Genomic DNA, 18559 nt, shown 5'->3' on the forward strand with positions numbered 1-18559 from the left:
ATATATACTCTCAGTTGCCTTACTGACCTGACTGTGAGTAAAGGCTCCAACACATTGAAGTCATAGTTGTGATAGATCGAGTCTTTTGTCAGCCGAACGTTTATATCTCCAAAAAGATACTGTAGCACTTTTTAAACTGTGTTTCATATTGTGAATAGGTCTATTTGTGTAAATAACCTTTGTAAACAGATCAGTTCTTTAATTTGTGTTTATGTGGATTTGATGGTCAACAGAGATAAACTGTTTAACTTCCTCTGTCCTGTTAAAACAGATTTTTAACCCTGAGCTGAATGAACAAGATTTTTGTTTTCTAATTGCACAACTGGACTGATCATTGACTCAGCTCAACACTTGTCATACTCACACTCACCACCAGAGGGCCCCAGGACTCCATTACATGCGCCATTAGCTGTAATATTGAGTAAAGAGCAAAAATAAGAAATTGATAATGGAGTTTGGAAATCGCTTGTAATAGTTACAAATGTGTTTCTTTCTGTTGTTTTAATATGCCTTTAAATATCCTATTGCCATGTGCTTGTCATTACCCTAAACACTAAATGCAATTTAATATAGTATAACATTATCAACCAAATATTTTACATAAACTTTGATAAACAAATTAAATGTGCAAAAAGTGTTCAAGAACCTTTAACCTTGAAATATACCTCAGACAACTATACTGTACTTTTACAAATGTTCTCTGCTGAATCTATCATGTATTTAAACTTTCAAATACTTTTTATGACCTACAGCTTCTGAGGATTTGAGGTTTAAACACCTCAAATGACAAGCTTGTCTTTTCCAGCAGACATGTCATCATTCAATTATTATGTTACTATTTTTCCAGACACTCAACCCCATTTGTTTTTTGTCTGACACCTTTCCTCATTTCTGGGGAAACGCAGAGGGCAGAGAGAGAGAGGGGAGAAGAGGAGGGCAAACACATGCAGGCCTTCAGGGAACAGCTGCTGGCCTCCAGAACAGCTCTGTGCTCAGCTGGAGCTGGGAGGGGAGCTCTTTGAAAAGTGACAGCCTCATTTTACTGAAATCGACTCTTCTCAGCAGTCCTGCAGCGGATCACACCGAGCAGAGAAGCTGGAACACTTTACTTTGTACAGCTGAATTCAGGAAGACTCGGTTTCGCTGCTTAACACTAGTTCTGTGACCCAGTTTGATGTGATTTATTTCACAAACCTCTCCCACACGTGACCTATGACTATTTCCATGTCTAAGGCCAAAAGCAGACAAAGAGCACTCTATCCTCCCCAACATCTAAACACATGATCACAAAATCACAGAGGCACGGTGGATAACAGTGAAATCATCTGTAATTTTCACTGGAAAGACCAGTCAGCCAATAACACAGCTTGATGATGCACTGGCTTAGTGAGAAGATGGAGACGTTTACTCTTTTAAAAATAAAAATACAGAGACAAAAGTACAGTTTAAATATTATTTTTAATAAGATAATATGATATGGTTTCCAACCATGAACAGGTTCATGGACAACGGCAGCGGAAATGACAAAGACATAATTTATGACCATGTATCAAAACAGCGAAGGTCAGCATGTTGACACCAGCAGTCATGAAGGCACACTGCACCCAAATGATCCTCACAAGCCTCTGCAACGCACACACACTCACACCTGTGGACTCTTTAGTCTGAGAGTATGGAACTTTAAAGGTGAACATGTCCATGAAGTATTTTCTAGAAGCTGCAAAAGCCATAAATCTTTTTGAGTATCAACATTTTTAAACTGGGACACGGATCATGAAAGAAACACACACACAGAGTGGACTCAGTAATGATTTGAGCTGCGAGGAGACTTGGGAACATGACAAGTGAAGAAAAACAGGCAACTCATTTTACAGTCCAATCTAGATAATCAGACGGTAATAATGAGGGAAAACAGAAGGCAGCGAATGAGACTTTCCCAAACGGGACAGACACTTCAGTTTGAGCAGAATGTTTGTTAAACAGGAATAACAAATAATAACACATAGAATGTGGTCCTAAAAAAGTTCTGGCAACAACAGAAGTGAGCGGAGGGTTAATGACCCAGAATATCTGGCACAATAAGGACGGAAATGATAGAAAGACACAGTGGTTAGTCCCAAATGTTTTGCATGAACACATTTATACAGTGTGTAGAGCCCTTCCATTACCTCAGTGTATCTAAAGCTGCGTTCAGACCTGCACTTAACTCCACATATTCTCCTGAAATGATCCAGAGGGGCTGTATGTGAAAACACAAATGTCAGAGACAGTTGCTCCGGACATTCTCTAGCTTTTCCTGCCAGCCCCTCGAGTTAAATATCCGGAGAATGTCCAAGTGAGCCAAGTCGCATCACTGAGCAAAACAAAAAGAACACAAATATCTCAGGAGGAAAAACACAACAAACACAAAGATGTCAGCTTGGAAAGACAACGAGATTCAAGAGCTTTTGATGATAAGGGCAGATTCTTGTATTAAAGTGCTATAAACAAAAAACATGCAGCAGACTTTATATATAACGTCCCCACGTGATCTACCCAGAAGCAACACTCGCCTAAAAATCGTGGAGATTTTAATGTTTTCTGAACGCATCTGACTTGGTCAATCTCCTGCTGCGTTCTTCATATGTGAAAAGAAAAGTCAAGAAAACGTTTGGAAATTATTAGGAGTTCAAGGCCGAAGCAATGATTGTGAAAGAGCTGATCGTATCAATTAGAGGACACTCATGAAAGTATTTACAACTATACAAGCAATTGGTTATTCCTATAGTCTGACTGCATACATACTGTACATAATCATCTACTTTAAATTCTATTAGAATTTACAGTGCAGACGATTTTACAGTAGATACAAGGATTCATGTCTGCTTCATGATAAAAACACAGATTTATAAACTAGAGTAATTTGAGATTTCTTCAATGGTGAAATAAGGTGCTCTAGTCCCACACCGTTCTACTTTAGCGACCAATGTCTCTAACTTAGTATTTACCATAGGAATTTAAATTTTCATATTCAACTCTAAGTTTCCCTCAGCTGTCTGTGTCTTTCTCATTGGGCACCACTTCATAGCATTCCATCTTTACCACATACATGCACTAAACCTTTTTAAAGACCTCACACAAGCACTTTCCTTCGCTTTCATATGAACATCTGTGAAATCTTTCATCATTATCTTGCCTTAAAAAGGTCTTTTTTATAGTTATATAGTCAGACTTCCATTAATTATTAAGTTATTTTCCTTTCATGCTGCAGAAGCTGCAGCTCAGTTCTGTCAGTATGTTTTTTTTATTATTTCAGAACGTTGAGTCAGAGCACCTTTCATCTATGGGCGGTTCCACGTGGATTCATAAGGCTGGATCAGGGCTGCGAGGTGAAGGGTCAGGCAGGGGAGGAGTTCTTCTCGCTGAGCAGACTGGGTTTGGGGTCTGGTCTGTGCGGTTTGTGCTGAGGGCTGCTGCGAAGATTATCATCCATCTACAGAACAGGATGTACGGTTTAGTCAGAGCACACATGCATGAGCAGAAATATAATATGACAATGGTTCAAGAGCTATGCACTGTTTATGTAGTTACAGTTGAGACTGAGACCAGTTCAATGCAACCATGAACCCATAAAGACAAAGAGAAGCAAAAGGGAAATCAGAAGCACCTTTTCTATTAAGTTGGACTCTTTGTTTACAAGCTGAGTTAGTTTCTGCAGGTTTGCATCCATTGTTTCCTGAACAGGTGGGGGAGGACCTGGAGAGAGAAGAACCAAGGGAACACCCGCAGAAGGAAGAGGAGAATGCAGAGAATAAGTGTAACGGGAAGAGTACTAAATGTTTCCACACCCAAAAAAGAAGAAGATAAAAGAGAGCAGGCATGCAGGGAAACACAGATGAAAGTAGAAGGAACATTCTGGAGAGGTTAGTAAGTAGTTTCTGTGCAAATGTAAAAATCCCCTGTCTTCAAACTGTCATCAAAATGTGAATCGCTCCAGAGTGTGCAGATCTTACAAGGGTGGTCCGAGCTGAAGTACACCGCGAGGATGGTGTCACAGAAGCTCATGAGGTTATCCAGCTGTTTGAGGTGGCTCTGCAAAGGGCTGCTGGGAAGATTGGCTTTAATGAGGGGTGCCACGAAACCAAATACATAGGCATCCAGACTGGTCGGCCTAAAATCACAAACACACATGTATACAAACACAAATTCATGTGACTGATACTGTCAGAGAGCTTCATAAAGCAATAAATTACAGTTGATCATATCGTCTAAATTAACATTTTTATTCCGTATTCATGAAGAAAGAGGACTTGTTCCATCTATACACCAAAATGTGGCCTATTTTTCCTATACCAGTAAAAAATAATCAAACATCCAAATCAATACTTAAAAAGAAAAACAAATGACTCCTGACCACAAATATAATTCAACAGGCAAAATTCGCATCTCAATTTTCAAGCTTCTCGATTCATTCTGTTTTCCACTTTGCACATATTCTGGATTTTCAGACGTGGTCTATCAGACGCATCAGACAACTCACGAGTTGCCGAAGAAGTAGTTTGCTGTCCCCAGTCTGTACGAGAGCAGATTCAGGCACTCTTTAGCATCACTGTAGATCTGAGGCACAGGCAGGGAGAAAGAGTCAGAGTTGTATAGAAAGACACAGTTGACACAACGTGAGGCTGATGAGTCAGACACATCAGTAATTACCTTCCCCTCCACCTCAGTGATTCTGTGTAGAGGCGCCTCTCCTTTGGTTAGAAGGATGCGGGAGAGAGCGGTGTTGGCATGGCGACAAGGGACCAGAAAGTTAAGTGGGAACGGCGAATGTGAAGCAAACCATGGCCGTGTCAGATTGGCGTAGTTTTCTGCATCCACCCAGAACGTGTGCAGCTGTTGGACACAGAACAGAAACATTATCACGACTCACCAATTATAGGTTTGACTGGAAAACAGGTAGAAGTAGAGGAGCGATGGATTTACCAGAGCTGGTTGCAGTTTCTCTTCGAGCAGGGCGATGTAAGCCATGGTGTCTGCTCCCTGTCTGGCTGTCAGCTCATAGTCTGCGTTATACCTCTGGAAAAAGAACAATCATAACAATAACTGTCGAGCCATGAATTCTGTTAAATGGGGACATGATGATCAGATGATGGATGGACTCTCACCTGTTTCCTCAGGAAGTTGAGTATCTGTGATGGTTCTTGAACTACAGCGTCTCCACACAGCAGCTCTGGGACTGTGGCTGCAGGTTGAATAAAAAGGATATTCAAGACAAAGTTTAAGTTCTTCAACATTGTATTTGTGTGTTATTTATTTGTGTGAGTTATTTTACATTCATAGTAAAATCATAGAACTCTCCACCCACCACATGTTATTACCACATATTGTGGCATACCGCATTCTGTCAATGTTTTAAAATGTTTGTTTTTATGAGAAGTTGCTGCCCACCTGTTAGAGTTTTCCATGTCCAGTCTATAGGAGAAACTGTGACTTTTGCCCCAGCGAACTTTGAGTATGCCTGAAAGAAAACACACACTTGAATCAGAAAATATACAAATAGAGACAACAGTCATTGAATTTATGATTTAAAAAGTCAGTTAGAATGGAACTACTGGTGACTGAAAAATGAAGCTGGTTTTATATTGTATCAATGTTGTAATGCAGCTGGATGTTTGTAGAGGTCTTTGTACCACCAGGAGCATTTTTACACGGTTTATAGCAAGAAACACAAGCAAACCACAAAGAAAGACATCAAATAATGACAAGTGTATATTTTAGAATCAGTTAGAGGTTCCAACAACAAATCATTTTAATAGATATAATGATAATATCTAAATATTTTTAGTATTAGTAGTAAAATTGGAAAACACAATGTTCAGTAGACCAAGAAGACATCTTGAAATGTCTCATTTAGTCAAAACCCAAAGATGTTCAGTTTACAATACTATAAACCAGAGAAAAGCTATAAATCACATCAGTGAAGCTTGAGCCAGAGAATTCTCACAGGTTTATTTGCCAGTAAATGTCAAACAGACGCCTTGTCAACTTTCTGAAAAAAATACTGACCGTTGATATGATTTACATTATCAGTTATTAAGTTTAACTTCCTGTTTTCTGAGATTCCTTATAGTCACATAATGAACCTGGTCTCTATCCAACACGTCCAGACCTGTCGCTGACAACGTTTGATGTGTTTCATTTTAAAATCAATATCAGCTTGTTGTCAATAAACCAAAGCAAACCAAACATCACGAGTGTCACTAAATAACTTGTCACTAAATGGCAAGTCCTTTAAATGAGCGGCGTCACCTGGTGGCAAGAGTTGTCACTGCATGTATTCACTGAGGAGCACTATGATAATAGACAGGAAATAACTGTCTGTTCATTTTCTAACCAGTTCACTGCACCGATCCCAGTTGATAGATGTGCAGCGAGAGAGTGAGCTCGAATATATAAAGACTGGGAATGAAACTGTGTGTAAACTGACCTTGAAGCTTTGTAATGAGACACAGCGACATGACAGAGACACAGAGGACAGGGCAAACAGGTGTAACGTGCAACTGGGACATTAACTACACGATCATCCTGCACGTCAACGCACCAGAGACAAACTGCACAGGTTAGCATGGAAGCTAACCTGAGATGCACAGAGACACACTGCACAAGTTAGCATGGAAGCTAGCCAGAGATACACAGAGCAGAGAGCGAAGAACCGCTCGTTTTAAAAGCACTAGCGGGCTTAATGGACATATTATGATTAATGTTGGATGAGAACGTTACCAGAACTATGAGGGACTCGGAGTGGACAGAAGGTAAACCCCAGTCTCCTCCCCAGCATCTCAGCTCCATGGCAGCCGCCATGTTGGATTCATAGAGGGGGCGTGTGACGTCAGAGCCTGCAGAAGTGAACGAAAAACCAGGTGAATAAAATAAAGAAAGGAAATATTGTTTTAAAATCTGCGTCCACTAAAAGAGAAGAACAATTTAAGAAAAACTGTAATAAAACTCAATAAAATAAAATAAAGAGGAAATATGTTATTTGAGAGATATTGTAAAAAACAGAGATAAAGAATCATGTGAAAAAGGGGATAGACGAAGAATATAAAGTAAATAAATATTATCATAGTAAAAAAAAAACACCTGATCAAATCAGGTGAACAAATTTAATTAGTTAAAGTGAATCAATATTATTTGAAAAATCACTTGATCAAAATAGGTGAAAAATCCAATATGTTTATATGTTTCCTGTCAAGAGGAACTTTTGTAATAATAGTGTCCTTAAGGAATCATAAAATCACCCGCATTTGACTTCTGTCATTCGGTAACGGCCCTTTACTTGACTCTAGGGCTCATAAAATGTTAAGTCATAGTGAGGTAATCATACAGGAATGAGGCACAACAGGTTTATTCGAGAGAGAACCAAAAATAGTACATGTAATGAGAAAGAACAGCATCAAGGAGAAGGTATGGTCCAGTGCTTATAAATCACCAGAGCAGCCAGTAAAATACCATGTGGTCGGACTGTTTCACCAGCTACTGGATCCCACATCAAATCAATGATGAACTCAAATAGGGATTCACCGAATCAGGAATTGTGTGTCTTGCTCTAAAGCTGATTCAATAAACAAGTCAGTTTATATTTATGTGGCCCAAAAAAACTACAAAACTGCCTTAAAGAGCTTCAAGATGTGTGTGTCAGACAAAACCCTCACGTACTCGGGATATACCTCTAATTCATATATCTATATATTTATTAGAATTAGAGGTTAGTTAAGGATTCACCTCTTGTTCCATTCCTCCTTCCTTGTATACTTCCTGGGAAGTTATAAAATGTCACAGAAAAACAAAAGCTTGGATACTCATATTTTAATTACAAGAATTAAACTCAATGTTGTTTAATTATATACATTTGGATAGAACATGCCTCCATTTATATTTGGATCTCAGTCTTAAATAGTATTTTTCCTTTATTTGTGTGTGCTTTATGTCTTTTCAGCAGCAATAACATGACGTCTATCCTGGAGCCGACAGTCAGACTGCTGAAGGCTGCCAGGTGTTTGGCCAGACACAGACCAATGTAAGGTGATAATGCACTGAGGGATGGTAAACGTCTCTGTTGAGATGTTGAAATCGTTTGAAGAAAACTTTAAGATGAGTAGCAGACATCAGGAAATCTTCCCAGGCTTAAAGTCTGTAGCCCTCTCTGTTTCTCCTTCCCCACATTCTTCAACAGATGGAATTTAAAGACGGGTTGCTGGGGCATTTAGAGCAAATTCAATCAGATTGAATTATAACTTAAACCATGGCGTGTAGTAATACATTTCAACTGACTTACTGAAAGTGAGCTACAGGAGATGATGCACATCTTTGACACAGGTTAATGCTGTTTATGAGAAGTGGTTGAAAACTGGAATACTGTTTTCCTCCCCTGAGATCCAGGAAAGATCCATTTCAGGCATTTTTAGAACTGGCTCGGTACATACAGACTGATTTAGAGCATTTTTATGATAGCATATCCTATTACATTTTCAACAGACTGTAGACAAAAAGGACTTACAGAATAAAAGGAGGAAATAAACCTCATATTACAAGTATAATCAATGTAGCAGTCTCACAGTCCTTTTTTAAATAATAAATTACAACATGTTTTATGTTAAAATTAACTCTCTTGCTATTTGTAGAATGCATTCGTTTATTCAGCTTTTATTAACCGGTATAATGTGCAACTTATCATTTAATTGGCCGATGGTAGCAGGGAGACACTCCCCCAGACTAGTAAAAAGGTCCCTGTGCCACTGCCACAACAGTAGCATAAGAGAACCCTCCCCTTAACATTGCCTCTGGCCCCCCCAGAAAAAGCCCTCTCACCTCTGCTGATATTTTGCTTCAAGTTCTGGACTCGTCCATCCTTCTGCGCCTGGGATTTTCTTTATTGATCCACAGGAGGAAATCTACATCTTTCTTCAGAAACCCGCTCTGCAGCACTGATGATGTGTGTGTGGGCCCGAGCAGCAGCTCTGTCTCTGGTGCTGCAACAGCTGGTGCTCACTGTCTCAGCTGAAGGCACCGGTAAGTCCTGGCTCCTCAGCTCACCCTGCTTCTGGAATACATTAGACACAGTGTGTTTCTTTGTGCTGTAGATGTTGAAGCTCTATGAATCTTCATTTCCTGAAATTCCCCCCCCCCCCCCATTTATATAAGACAACCTGTCGTCTGCTTTTTGTAATAAAAATTCTGGAACGAAATATACTTTTGGGGATTTTTAAATTGGAGTGAAAGTTTTCAATCCAGGATCTAGGCAGTGTGACCTAAATGAGATGGCGAAACAACAACTGACAAAGTCCATGCGCTAAACCCTTGATTTGCCTGGAAACTGCACGCACTTTTTTCCACACAATTTCCTGTCACTGCGTATTTATCTTGAATTCAGGTAATGGCTGTGTGCAAGTGTTTTGAGTGTGCATGTGTCTGAGTGTGAGGCGGTGGGAGCTGTTCCAGTGGAAAGAGTTTCCTGCTGCTCCTCTCTGGAACTCCCATCTACCACTCTGTAAAACACAGCAGGATACAAACATAAACACACACACGGGTGCACACACACAGATATGCTGTCACACTTAATAAAGTAACGCACTGCTCGGCAGTAGCAATGGAGAGTAGACTCCAAGCCAAAACCGTCAAGACACAAACTCAGAAATGTCTCTTTTCATTCTGACAAGAAAAATTCAGCACCTCTTATAGTAAAACCAGTGTTTTCAGTTGCTGAGCTGAATATTCCACACTGCTGACTGACCGTTATTTGTAACAATCCTCTCCTGTGTCAGTCTATGACCTGCTGGCGTCTCCGGACTGCCTGCCCGACCTGCTCCAAGGGAAGCTGAAGAGCAAAGGGCAGGAGGAGGCTTTCCTCCTCTCCTCCTTCAGGCTCCACAACAAGGCCCCCACCTCTCTTTTCAGTGTCATCAACCCCAAAGACAACACCAAGTACCTGGACTTCAGTGTGCAGGCCAAACAAAGCAAGGGTGACTTATCAAACTGACACACACACACGGCACTATCAGCTATTGTAACTTGTTCACTCTTGATTTTCTGTCCACTGTCCTTCACTCCATTTTTATTTCCTGCCATCTGCAGTTACCATTCGTTACCTGAGGACCGACGGCAGATTTGGCACAACCAGTTTCAACCACGCCTCCCTGGCAGACGGCAGAATTCATCATGTGATGCTACATGCCAGGGGTCTGCAGCGTGGTCCACCTCGCCTCAACATCTACATCGACTGCACACTGGCGCACTCTCTGGATGACCTTCCAGCTGCGTTCGGGTCACTCCCACCGGGTCCTAACAAGGTGGCACTGAGGACGCTGCAGTCAAGTGGACAGGTGAATCACCAATTTATAGTGTTTCTATATTATGCTGCAGAAACCGTATATACTGCTTGGGAACAAATATATAGTGAATCCTATAAATTACAGCATTGGGAAAAGTGAATGAATGAACCATATCTTAATAGACTTCAGGTACATTAATTTCATCCTTACTACTGTTTTCTTCTTTGTTTTCAGAATGAACTGACAGACTTCAAGCTGGTGACAGAGGACACCATAGACAACGTGGCCACTTTGCAGGACTGTAGTGTGGAGCACAGTGAATCTGTGCAGCTCTTGGGTGAGGACATCTTTACTTAAACCTGATAGATGTCTGAGATTTCAAGATTTTGCCTCTCAGATAGCGGGAAATATTTACCACTCTAACATGAAATATCTGTCAATGTTGAAGGTTTTATTAGTGATGTAAATAATCTGTAATTCTGATTTGTGACATCCCCTCAGGTTTCGAGGGAGGCAGGGTAGAACAAAACCAGGTCACCATGGAGGAGCTGAAGAGCATGTTGTCTGAGCTGAGGGAGATGCTGCTCAAACAGGTGGAGCACACACACAGTTCACCTCCCGATGGAGAACAAACACACAAGAAACAAACACTGATATTGATCACAAGGTTTGGAAAATCCATTAAAGACATTGAACTTGCTATGTCACCCTCTTTGCTAAAATTGATGGTGATGAAAAATGGTTTGATTTAATGGAAATGGACAATAAATATTCAGATGTACAGTATATGATATTATTGGGGATTCTTGAGAGCTATAGATAAATTCCAACCCTGGTTGTTTAAAAGGGTTGGATCACATTTTTTCTTTGTGGTTAGATTAGTTTGGTGGTCAAATCTAAAGTTAGTTTGTCTGTTAGATTTTAACATCAGGGCCAGATCAAGGAATGTTCACCTTCTTTAACATTGGGAGTGAAGGCGTTTTTTCAATGTTTTACTAGATTTCTCAGAGATTGATTCACGGATTTTGATGGAAAAAAATCTGGCATATTTAGGGGACTGATATGTAGAAAATTGGGTGCAGATCAAAACAAAAATCTGGATCTAGTGAATTTAATTGTTGTCGCATGAGATGACTAGACTGCTGCCTTGTTTGAAGGTTTTATTCAGCAACAGACACCTGAATAAATCACAATCAGACATCCACCTCTGCAGCAGACAGAAGTGGATGAACAAAAAGAGGATTTCTTAGGAGATCATGTATCAAACAGAATCCCAAGGCTGTAAAACACGTTTAAAACTCATCCCCTCGGCAGACATACGTTTTATAGCTTTTCATAACCTCATAATCTCATTCAGATGTCACTACTCATTCAGATGTCACTACTACACTACTGAAAAAGTATTATTTGCCTCTGTGAATAAACTGTATGCTGTGGGTACACAAAATATTTACCCAGGTGACAGTTATTCTGACAGTTCTACACCGTGTTTCTTTCTGGTTCAGATTAAAGAGACAACTTTTCTTAGGAACACCATCGCTGAGTGTCTTGCCTGCGGTAAGCAACATATAAAAAACTATTAATTTACCATAGTCTACCAAAGTGACATTTCATGAAGGAGCTTATGTTTCTCTGTTTGTGCCAACAGGTCTTGGGGGTTCTCCAACCAACACTGGTCCACCTCCAGGTCCAGGGCCGGATGTCATGCAGCCTCGTCCTCTGACTCAGTGTCCACCTGGAACCTGCTTCAGACAGAACATGTGCATCCGCTCAGAGTCGGGGGATTTCCACTGTGCCCCCTGTCCGGATGGATACACAGGAGACGGGGTGCACTGTGATGACGTAGACGAGGTACAGTTTACATCCGTATTTATCGTGCATGGGTCTCTGCAACCAGTGCGTGGTAGTTCCACTCGTTAACGTTTGACCAGCTTGTGTTTGGCTGTGTGTTTTAGTGTCAGTTTAAGCCGTGTTTCCCTGGTGTCCGGTGTGTGAACACTGCTCCTGGTTTTTTCTGTGAGAGATGCCCTAAGGGTTACACCGGACCACAGATAAAAGGAGTGGGGGTATCCTATGCTAAGTCACACAAACAGGTAAAGCAGAACAAATTAATCATTATTATTATTAATAATAATGTGATACAAATATATGATCCTTTTCTTCAAACTTGAATTACTCTTCGTCCCAGGTATGTGAGGATATAGACGAGTGTCTGGGCCCACCTGAGAATACAGGTTGCACTGCCAACTCCAACTGTCACAACACTGTGGTAAGACCTCGGAAACTGGTGCATGGTTAACATCACACTCTCCTACAGCGGACGTGTGGAGGCTATATCCCGTCACCTGACTCTGTCCTGTCCTCATCAGGGCTCCTTCCGCTGCGGCGAGTGTAAACCCAGCTTCACGGGCGACCAGGTGAATGGTTGCCAGGGCACCAGGCTTTGTCCCAACGGTAAACCCAACCCCTGTGACGCCAACGCTGATTGTGTGCTGCAGCGGGATGGAAGCATCAGCTGTGTGGTAAAAGTCCTGAGGCCTTTACACAGAGGCCTCTGCATCACGAATTGTGCTGTTCCACATTAGATCATGTAGACAGAATGTGATGCTGTCCCTCCTGCTTGTGCCTGTGTTGTTTAGTGTGGCGTCGGCTGGGCAGGTAATGGCTACGTGTGTGGAAAGGACACAGATATTGATGCATATCCAGACATAAAGCTCCAGTGCAGAGACAACAACTGTAAGCAGGTACTCATTCCTACACCCGCTCTCCTCTCAAGCACTTTATCCATTGTTATATTAAAACGTAACACCGCACATGTGTTCCCCCAGGACAACTGTGTGTTTGTGCCAAACTCTGGCCAGGACGACGCAGACTGGGATGGGGCGGGTGACGCCTGCGATGATGATGCAGACAGCGATGGCATCATTAACATAGATGTAGGTGACTTCTCAGGTTTCACAAATACTAGTCTGACATATGCATTATAGAGTGAACCTCTTTTTGTCTGTCCCAGGACAACTGCTGGCTCGTTCCTAATGTGGACCAGAGGAACAGCGACAAGGATGTCCATGGGGACGCGTGTGACAACTGCAGAACTGTAGACAATCCCAAACAAACAGATACAGACAAAGACGGGCTGGGAGATGAATGTGATGATGACATGGACGGAGACAGTAAGTGCATTAGTTAGTGTTTAACGACCAAATGTTCATTATGTCCTCATAGTTCTGTGGTGGTTTAATTACAGGGACAAGCTGCAGCAGTGGCTGAATAAAGTAGGATGTTGATCACTGTTGGAGGATTAGTAACAGAACCATTACTGCTTTTATAACATTAATCAGAGCTACCATGTCCAGGAGGGTCGTCCAAACGTCAGCATGTCTGGACCATACTGTCCAGACCTGGAAAACGTCCTACTCGTCATTTTCTGTTTCCAGTTCACATCCTCTGCCAGTTTAGACCCTTGGCTTACAGAGAAATAACTCAAGCTTAAAAAAATCACCAGCCCCAGTAGAAAACTGTGTTAAATGTTAAAATGTTCCAACTGGAATCCCAAGTGTTGTTCTCACATACTTCACTCGATCTCTCATTTCTTCCACTGGAAACAGTTTGCCTGCATGTTTACCTTCACATGCTGCCGGCCGCTGCCTGTTTAAACTGTGTTCTGCTGCTGCTTATCACTCCAGGCTCTGGTTTGGTTATGTCTTTAACTCTCAGGGCTGGATTGCTCAGAGCTTGGTCACGTCTGTCTCCTCTCTAAAAGCAGTTTTCCATGGTGAGCCTTTGCCAGGCATTGAAGGCCACTGGAAACTATTTCACCTTCCTCCCTTACAAACACTGCCATCTGCTGAAGCATTTGACAGACTGTGTCTCCAGCCTGTGCTCTGTCATGCCTCTTTTAAAATGTTCTTGTCAATGCTTTTGCACATTAAGTTCAAATTAAAGCCAGTGGGTTGTTTTTGTCGTCAGACTTGAAGAATATTCTCGACAATTGCCCACGGGTCCCCAACCCAGACCAGAGGGACAGAGACCACGACGGGGTGGGGGATGCCTGTGACAGCTGCCCTGATATGGCCAATCCTAACCAGGTAACAAACCAAACAACAACCTGAAAGTATACCTCGGTTTACCTCCACCAAGGCCCAGCAGCCCCCTTGTGAAACCACTTTTAAATTGACTAGATTCAGATTTTTATTTTCATATCTCCCAATGTTAAAGAAAAAATAAAACAAAACCTTGGTGCGCATCCTGATCCGTATCCAAACCAATATTGAATGGGTTCCTCCTTGAGTCATGTCCCACCCCTTCACAAAATGTTATTGAACTACCTTTTTCCATAATCCTGCAAACTAACAAACACACACAAAACTAACCTCCTCCTGTGGAAGTAATAATCTGCTGTCATACCTCTGATCAACAGTGTCTGTTTTGTTTACCTGCAGTCGGACTCAGACGATGACCTGATTGGAGATAGCTGTGACGACAACATAGACAGGTAGAGCCGGGTCACTCTCATAACCTGTGGAATTGTTAATGTATATTTAAGATGTCCGATGTTATGTCATTGGTCTCACCTGCACAAACTCTGGTTTGTCAGTGACGGGGACGGACACCAGGACACAAATGACAACTGTCCCACAGTTATCAACTCCTCTCAGCTGGACACTGACAAGGATGGAGAGGTTTGAAACTGTCTCTTAATTCATCCTTACATGAATCAATATGTCATCTCCTGTATGCTGACATACACTGTAAATGGCTGCATTTACTTGAAGTGTCTCACTTTATTTGGTAGGGAGATGAATGTGACGATGACGATGATAATGACGGCGTACTGGACATTGAAGACAACTGCAGACTAGTTCCCAACCCAGATCAACAGGACTCTGACAGTGAGCATCGGTTGCTGTGTGTGTGTGTGTGTGTGAATATGCAGTATTTGCCGCTGAGAGTTTTTCCAATCATAGCCTTGTCACTTTCAGACAACAAAGTTGGAGACGCATGCGAAGGAGACTTCGACCAAGACAATATCATCGACATCATCGACCTCTGCCCAGAGAACGCTGAGGTCACGCTCACCGACTTCAGAGCCTATCAGACGGTCGTGCTGGACCCAGAGGGCGACTCCCAGATCGACCCCAACTGGTTGGTTCTCAACCAGGTGAACTACAGCTTCCATTTGTGTTTGAGAAGCACCTGAACTGCAGAGGCTTGTCTGATAAAGTAATTTATTCCTGAGGTGCTCTATAGAAAGATTGGATGGCAATGGATAGTGTCGAGCCCGGTCCCTTCTGGACCAGACAGCGTGTTCGTTGATTCAAGGTTTAAGTGGGAAAGGTTAATAATTAGACAAGTTCAATGTTCAAAAGTTTCACAGTAATACGTTTATTGTATAAGAACAATACTTACAGAGAGTCTCTGGGGTTCTGCCGGACACGTCACCAGGTTCACTGGATCATGTCGAGAAGAAGCCCCACTTCTCCCAAGTCCACAGTATTTGTAAGAGACACAGCGTGCAACACAGAGGCGGTTCTTTTCTTGAGGGCACTCAGCAATTGGCCAGATGTATACTGTCTCTGAAAGTGCAGTTTTTTGCAAGCATATCATTGTGAGAGAAGGTCCACTCCACCAGGTGTCTCCCACCATTGTGCCCTTATCAAGCAGGGAGTCTCTCACAGTGGAGAGACACAGCAGATTAGACTTAGAGGAGGATTTCATATGTTTTTCTCGTAATAATTTATGAAATAGTTCTTTGTGTTAGTCCTGGCACGTCCTCTCTCCTTCCTGAGAATCCGTGCTTTCATTATCTCAAATCTCAAGATGAATTTCCTTCTCACACTTCTCCACAAGTTGTACTTTGCAGTCAGATTGACACTCAGATGGTGGCGCTCTGTGTCTGACCCTGTATCTGAGTCCAGAAGTTATATATCACTCCAATTAAAAGAAACAGTTGTAATATTGTTAATTCTATAGACTACACAGCTAATATTGATTCACAGGATATAAATGTAGGTAAAATATAGTAAAATAATATATTCATAAGATAGAGTACAAAACATAGATATCTCAAAAATAGTAAGATTTGATTATCATTAACTTTAAATGAAGCAACAACATATGACATGACAGCACAAATAAACTCTCTCTTAGGGCATGGAGATAGTGCAGACCATGAACTCTGACCCTGGCCTGGCTGTAGGTACGTACAGACACCATCAAACTTATCATTTCCTATTTTCTTCACTGTGCTCTTCCCTAACCAGCACTGCTGTGTCTTCCTTCTTCCTTGTCCACATCTACAGGCTACCAAGCGTTCAGCGGGGTCGACTTCGAGGGAACGTTCCACGTGAACACGGTGACAGACGACGACTACACAGGCTTCATCTTCGGCTACCAGGACTCCTCCTCGTTCTACGTGGTGATGTGGAAACAGACAGAACAGACCTACTGGCAGGCTGCGCCCTTCAGGGCTGTTGCAGAGCCGGGAATACAGCTCAAGGTGAGGGAAGAGGGCCACGTGCGTCTGTAGATCACCAACTGTCGTCAGTATTAGTTATTCCCCTCTCATCTTTTGTGGCTCTTCAGATGGTGAAGTCGGAGACAGGCCCAGGTGAGCATCTGAGGAACGCCCTCTGGCACACAGGGGACACTGACGGGCAGGTCCGTCTCCTGTGGAAAGACCCAAGGAACGTCGGCTGGAAGGACAAGGTTTCCTACCGCTGGTTCCTCCAGCACCGACCACAGGTTGGATACATCAGGTACAGACACATACACACCATCACTCAGACCCCATTCAGACCTGTTATTAACATTTGTCCTGAGTGATCTGATCACTAGTGGACAGCAGATGACTATTGATGGGGAAGAAATTTAAGTGATAGATGAGTACAAATATTGAGGAATAAATAATAGACCATCATGGACCATCTATCTATCTGTTGTGAACAGACTAACTGCTTTCCCCTCATGTGTGCACCAGGGCTCGCTTTTTTGAGGGTTCAGACCTGGTGGCGGACACAGGCGTGATAATTGACACCAGTATGAGAGGGGGACGACTGGGAGTGTTCTGCTTCTCTCAGGAAAACATCATCTGGTCCAATTTGAAGTATCGTTGCAACGGTGAGTGATTGCAGGTTGAGGGAGTCCCACAAATGCTTCATACGCTTCAGCTACGCCTTATGACTTTTTTCCCATTTCTCATCTCCACAGACACAATTCCTGCCGACTACCAGGATGTCAGTGCTTAGAGCACAGAGTGAAGCCAGAGAGGGAAGTGATCCTTGAGGGAGACGACTGGAGCGCTGCTGAAAACAAGGATTAAAGAGGCAGAGCTGCATGGCCGAGAGCAAAGAGGTGGAGACCATGAGCTGAAACTGAACGATGAATTTGGGAACATGTTGTAGTCATGATCTTTTAACTTTGTGTCATTAGAGTGATGGTCTTATATACTTATCTTTAAGTTAGTGTGATGTAACTGAAGCCAGTGTATTCTTGTATAAATGATGAACAGGTTTTATATGTCTATGCAATATCACCTTCAGTTTTATCAGCATTTTATGACAACTGTTTGAAAAGAGCCAATACTGTGTTTGGATGTAGATACAATAAAATGCAGCAATTCTCAAAAATCTAAGCAAGCTCAATCATTTTTGTGCCACAGCGCCGGTGACGGCCAGTGGCCAGAGGTATTATATTTTCAGGTTGTCCCTCTGTTGTTCAACATTCAGTTTGACTGAAGGATGAATGATTCGATTTTGATGGTCAAAGTTTAAGGTCGCTGTGTCATAACAAAGCCCATTTTGCCATGTGGCCGCAAAATTTCAGGAACACTCTAAAGGAATTTCTTTAAATTTGGAAAAATGTTAAGTTGAATTCAGTGATGATCCGATTAGATTTTGGTCACTGTGATCTCAATTTCGTTTTAACTATATATATCAGTATCACATTTAATCACATTTGGCACGAACATTTAATTGGACTTAAGTGACAGGATTCAAATGTGTACGTCAGGCTTTGGCCCTGTGAGCGCTCCATCTCAAGAACACCTTGAGAGATCCTTTCAAATCAGGCACAAATTATCACTTTGACTCACGGAGAGAGAGATTCAATTTTGGAGGTATGAGGTCTGTGACCTCTTAAGCCTCTTGAACATCATGTCTCAAGTCTGCCTTTGGGACATTTCTTCAGTTGTCACTTGAACTCAAAGATTGACCTTTAAGTTTTAAGTGGTCAAAGGACATAGTGACTTATTG

At 42.0% G+C, this 18559-nt stretch overlaps 2 protein-coding genes across 3 annotated transcripts; one reads left to right on the plus strand and one right to left on the minus strand.

The window, feature by feature from the left end:
- Positions 1 to 1439: 1439 nt before the first annotated feature.
- mtx3 (metaxin 3) lies at positions 1440 to 6849 on the minus strand. 2 transcript variants are annotated; one of them, XM_061071605.1, is made up of 9 exons: positions 6760 to 6849; positions 5428 to 5497; positions 5145 to 5221; positions 4963 to 5055; positions 4690 to 4872; positions 4520 to 4596; positions 3993 to 4150; positions 3647 to 3735; positions 1440 to 3472 (listed from the first exon to the last, which is right to left on the minus strand). In XM_061071605.1, the coding sequence occupies exons 1-9, from the start codon at positions 6838 to 6840 to the stop codon at positions 3377 to 3379; spliced, it is 924 nt and encodes a 307-aa protein (XP_060927588.1). In that variant the 5' UTR covers positions 6841 to 6849; the 3' UTR covers positions 1440 to 3376. The 2 variants fall into 2 exon arrangements, with proteins under 2 accessions (XP_060927588.1, XP_060927587.1); XM_061071604.1 differs by lacking the exon at positions 3647 to 3735 and having other exon boundaries at positions 3403 to 3472; positions 6760 to 6843.
- A 2117-nt stretch (positions 6850 to 8966) lies between these two features.
- thbs4a (thrombospondin 4a) lies at positions 8967 to 17554 on the plus strand. The gene is made up of 23 exons (XM_061070872.1): positions 8967 to 9048; positions 9801 to 9998; positions 10111 to 10358; positions 10542 to 10644; positions 10809 to 10900; positions 11813 to 11864; positions 11956 to 12158; positions 12263 to 12400; positions 12496 to 12576; positions 12677 to 12829; positions 12947 to 13051; positions 13136 to 13243; positions 13321 to 13480; positions 14277 to 14395; positions 14750 to 14802; positions 14905 to 14989; positions 15103 to 15199; positions 15290 to 15468; positions 16458 to 16506; positions 16610 to 16806; positions 16893 to 17065; positions 17287 to 17426; positions 17517 to 17554. The coding sequence occupies exons 1-23, from the start codon at positions 8967 to 8969 to the stop codon at positions 17552 to 17554; spliced, it is 2853 nt and encodes a 950-aa protein (XP_060926855.1).
- The last annotated feature ends 1005 nt before the right edge of the window (positions 17555 to 18559 follow it).

This window comes from Limanda limanda, chromosome 5, assembly GCF_963576545.1.
Source record: "Limanda limanda chromosome 5, fLimLim1.1, whole genome shotgun sequence".
NCBI lineage: Eukaryota > Metazoa > Chordata > Actinopteri > Pleuronectiformes > Pleuronectidae > Limanda > Limanda limanda.

What these genes read in the sequence shown, in the direction of transcription:
- mtx3 (XM_061071605.1), bottom strand. Translation starts at nt 6,840, where the DNA reads ATGGCGGCTGCCATGGAGCTGAGATGCTGGGGAGGAGACTGGGGTTTA. An exon ending in TCACTGAGGTGGAGGGGAAG is followed by an intron (nt 4,597 to 4,689) that starts GTAATTACTGAT and finishes CCTGTGCCTCAG; the next exon opens with ATCTACAGTGATGCTAAAGA. An exon ending in AGTCCAACTTAATAGAAAAG is followed by an intron (nt 3,473 to 3,646) that starts GTGCTTCTGATT and finishes CCTGTTCTGTAG; the next exon opens with ATGGATGATAATCTTCGCAG.
- thbs4a (XM_061070872.1), top strand. Translation starts at nt 8,967, where the DNA reads ATGATGTGTGTGTGGGCCCGAGCAGCAGCTCTGTCTCTGGTGCTGCAA. An exon ending in ACTGTGATGACGTAGACGAG is followed by an intron (nt 12,159 to 12,262) that starts GTACAGTTTACA and finishes TGTGTGTTTTAG; the next exon opens with TGTCAGTTTAAGCCGTGTTT. An exon ending in ACACTGACAAGGATGGAGAG is followed by an intron (nt 14,990 to 15,102) that starts GTTTGAAACTGT and finishes TTTATTTGGTAG; the next exon opens with GGAGATGAATGTGACGATGA.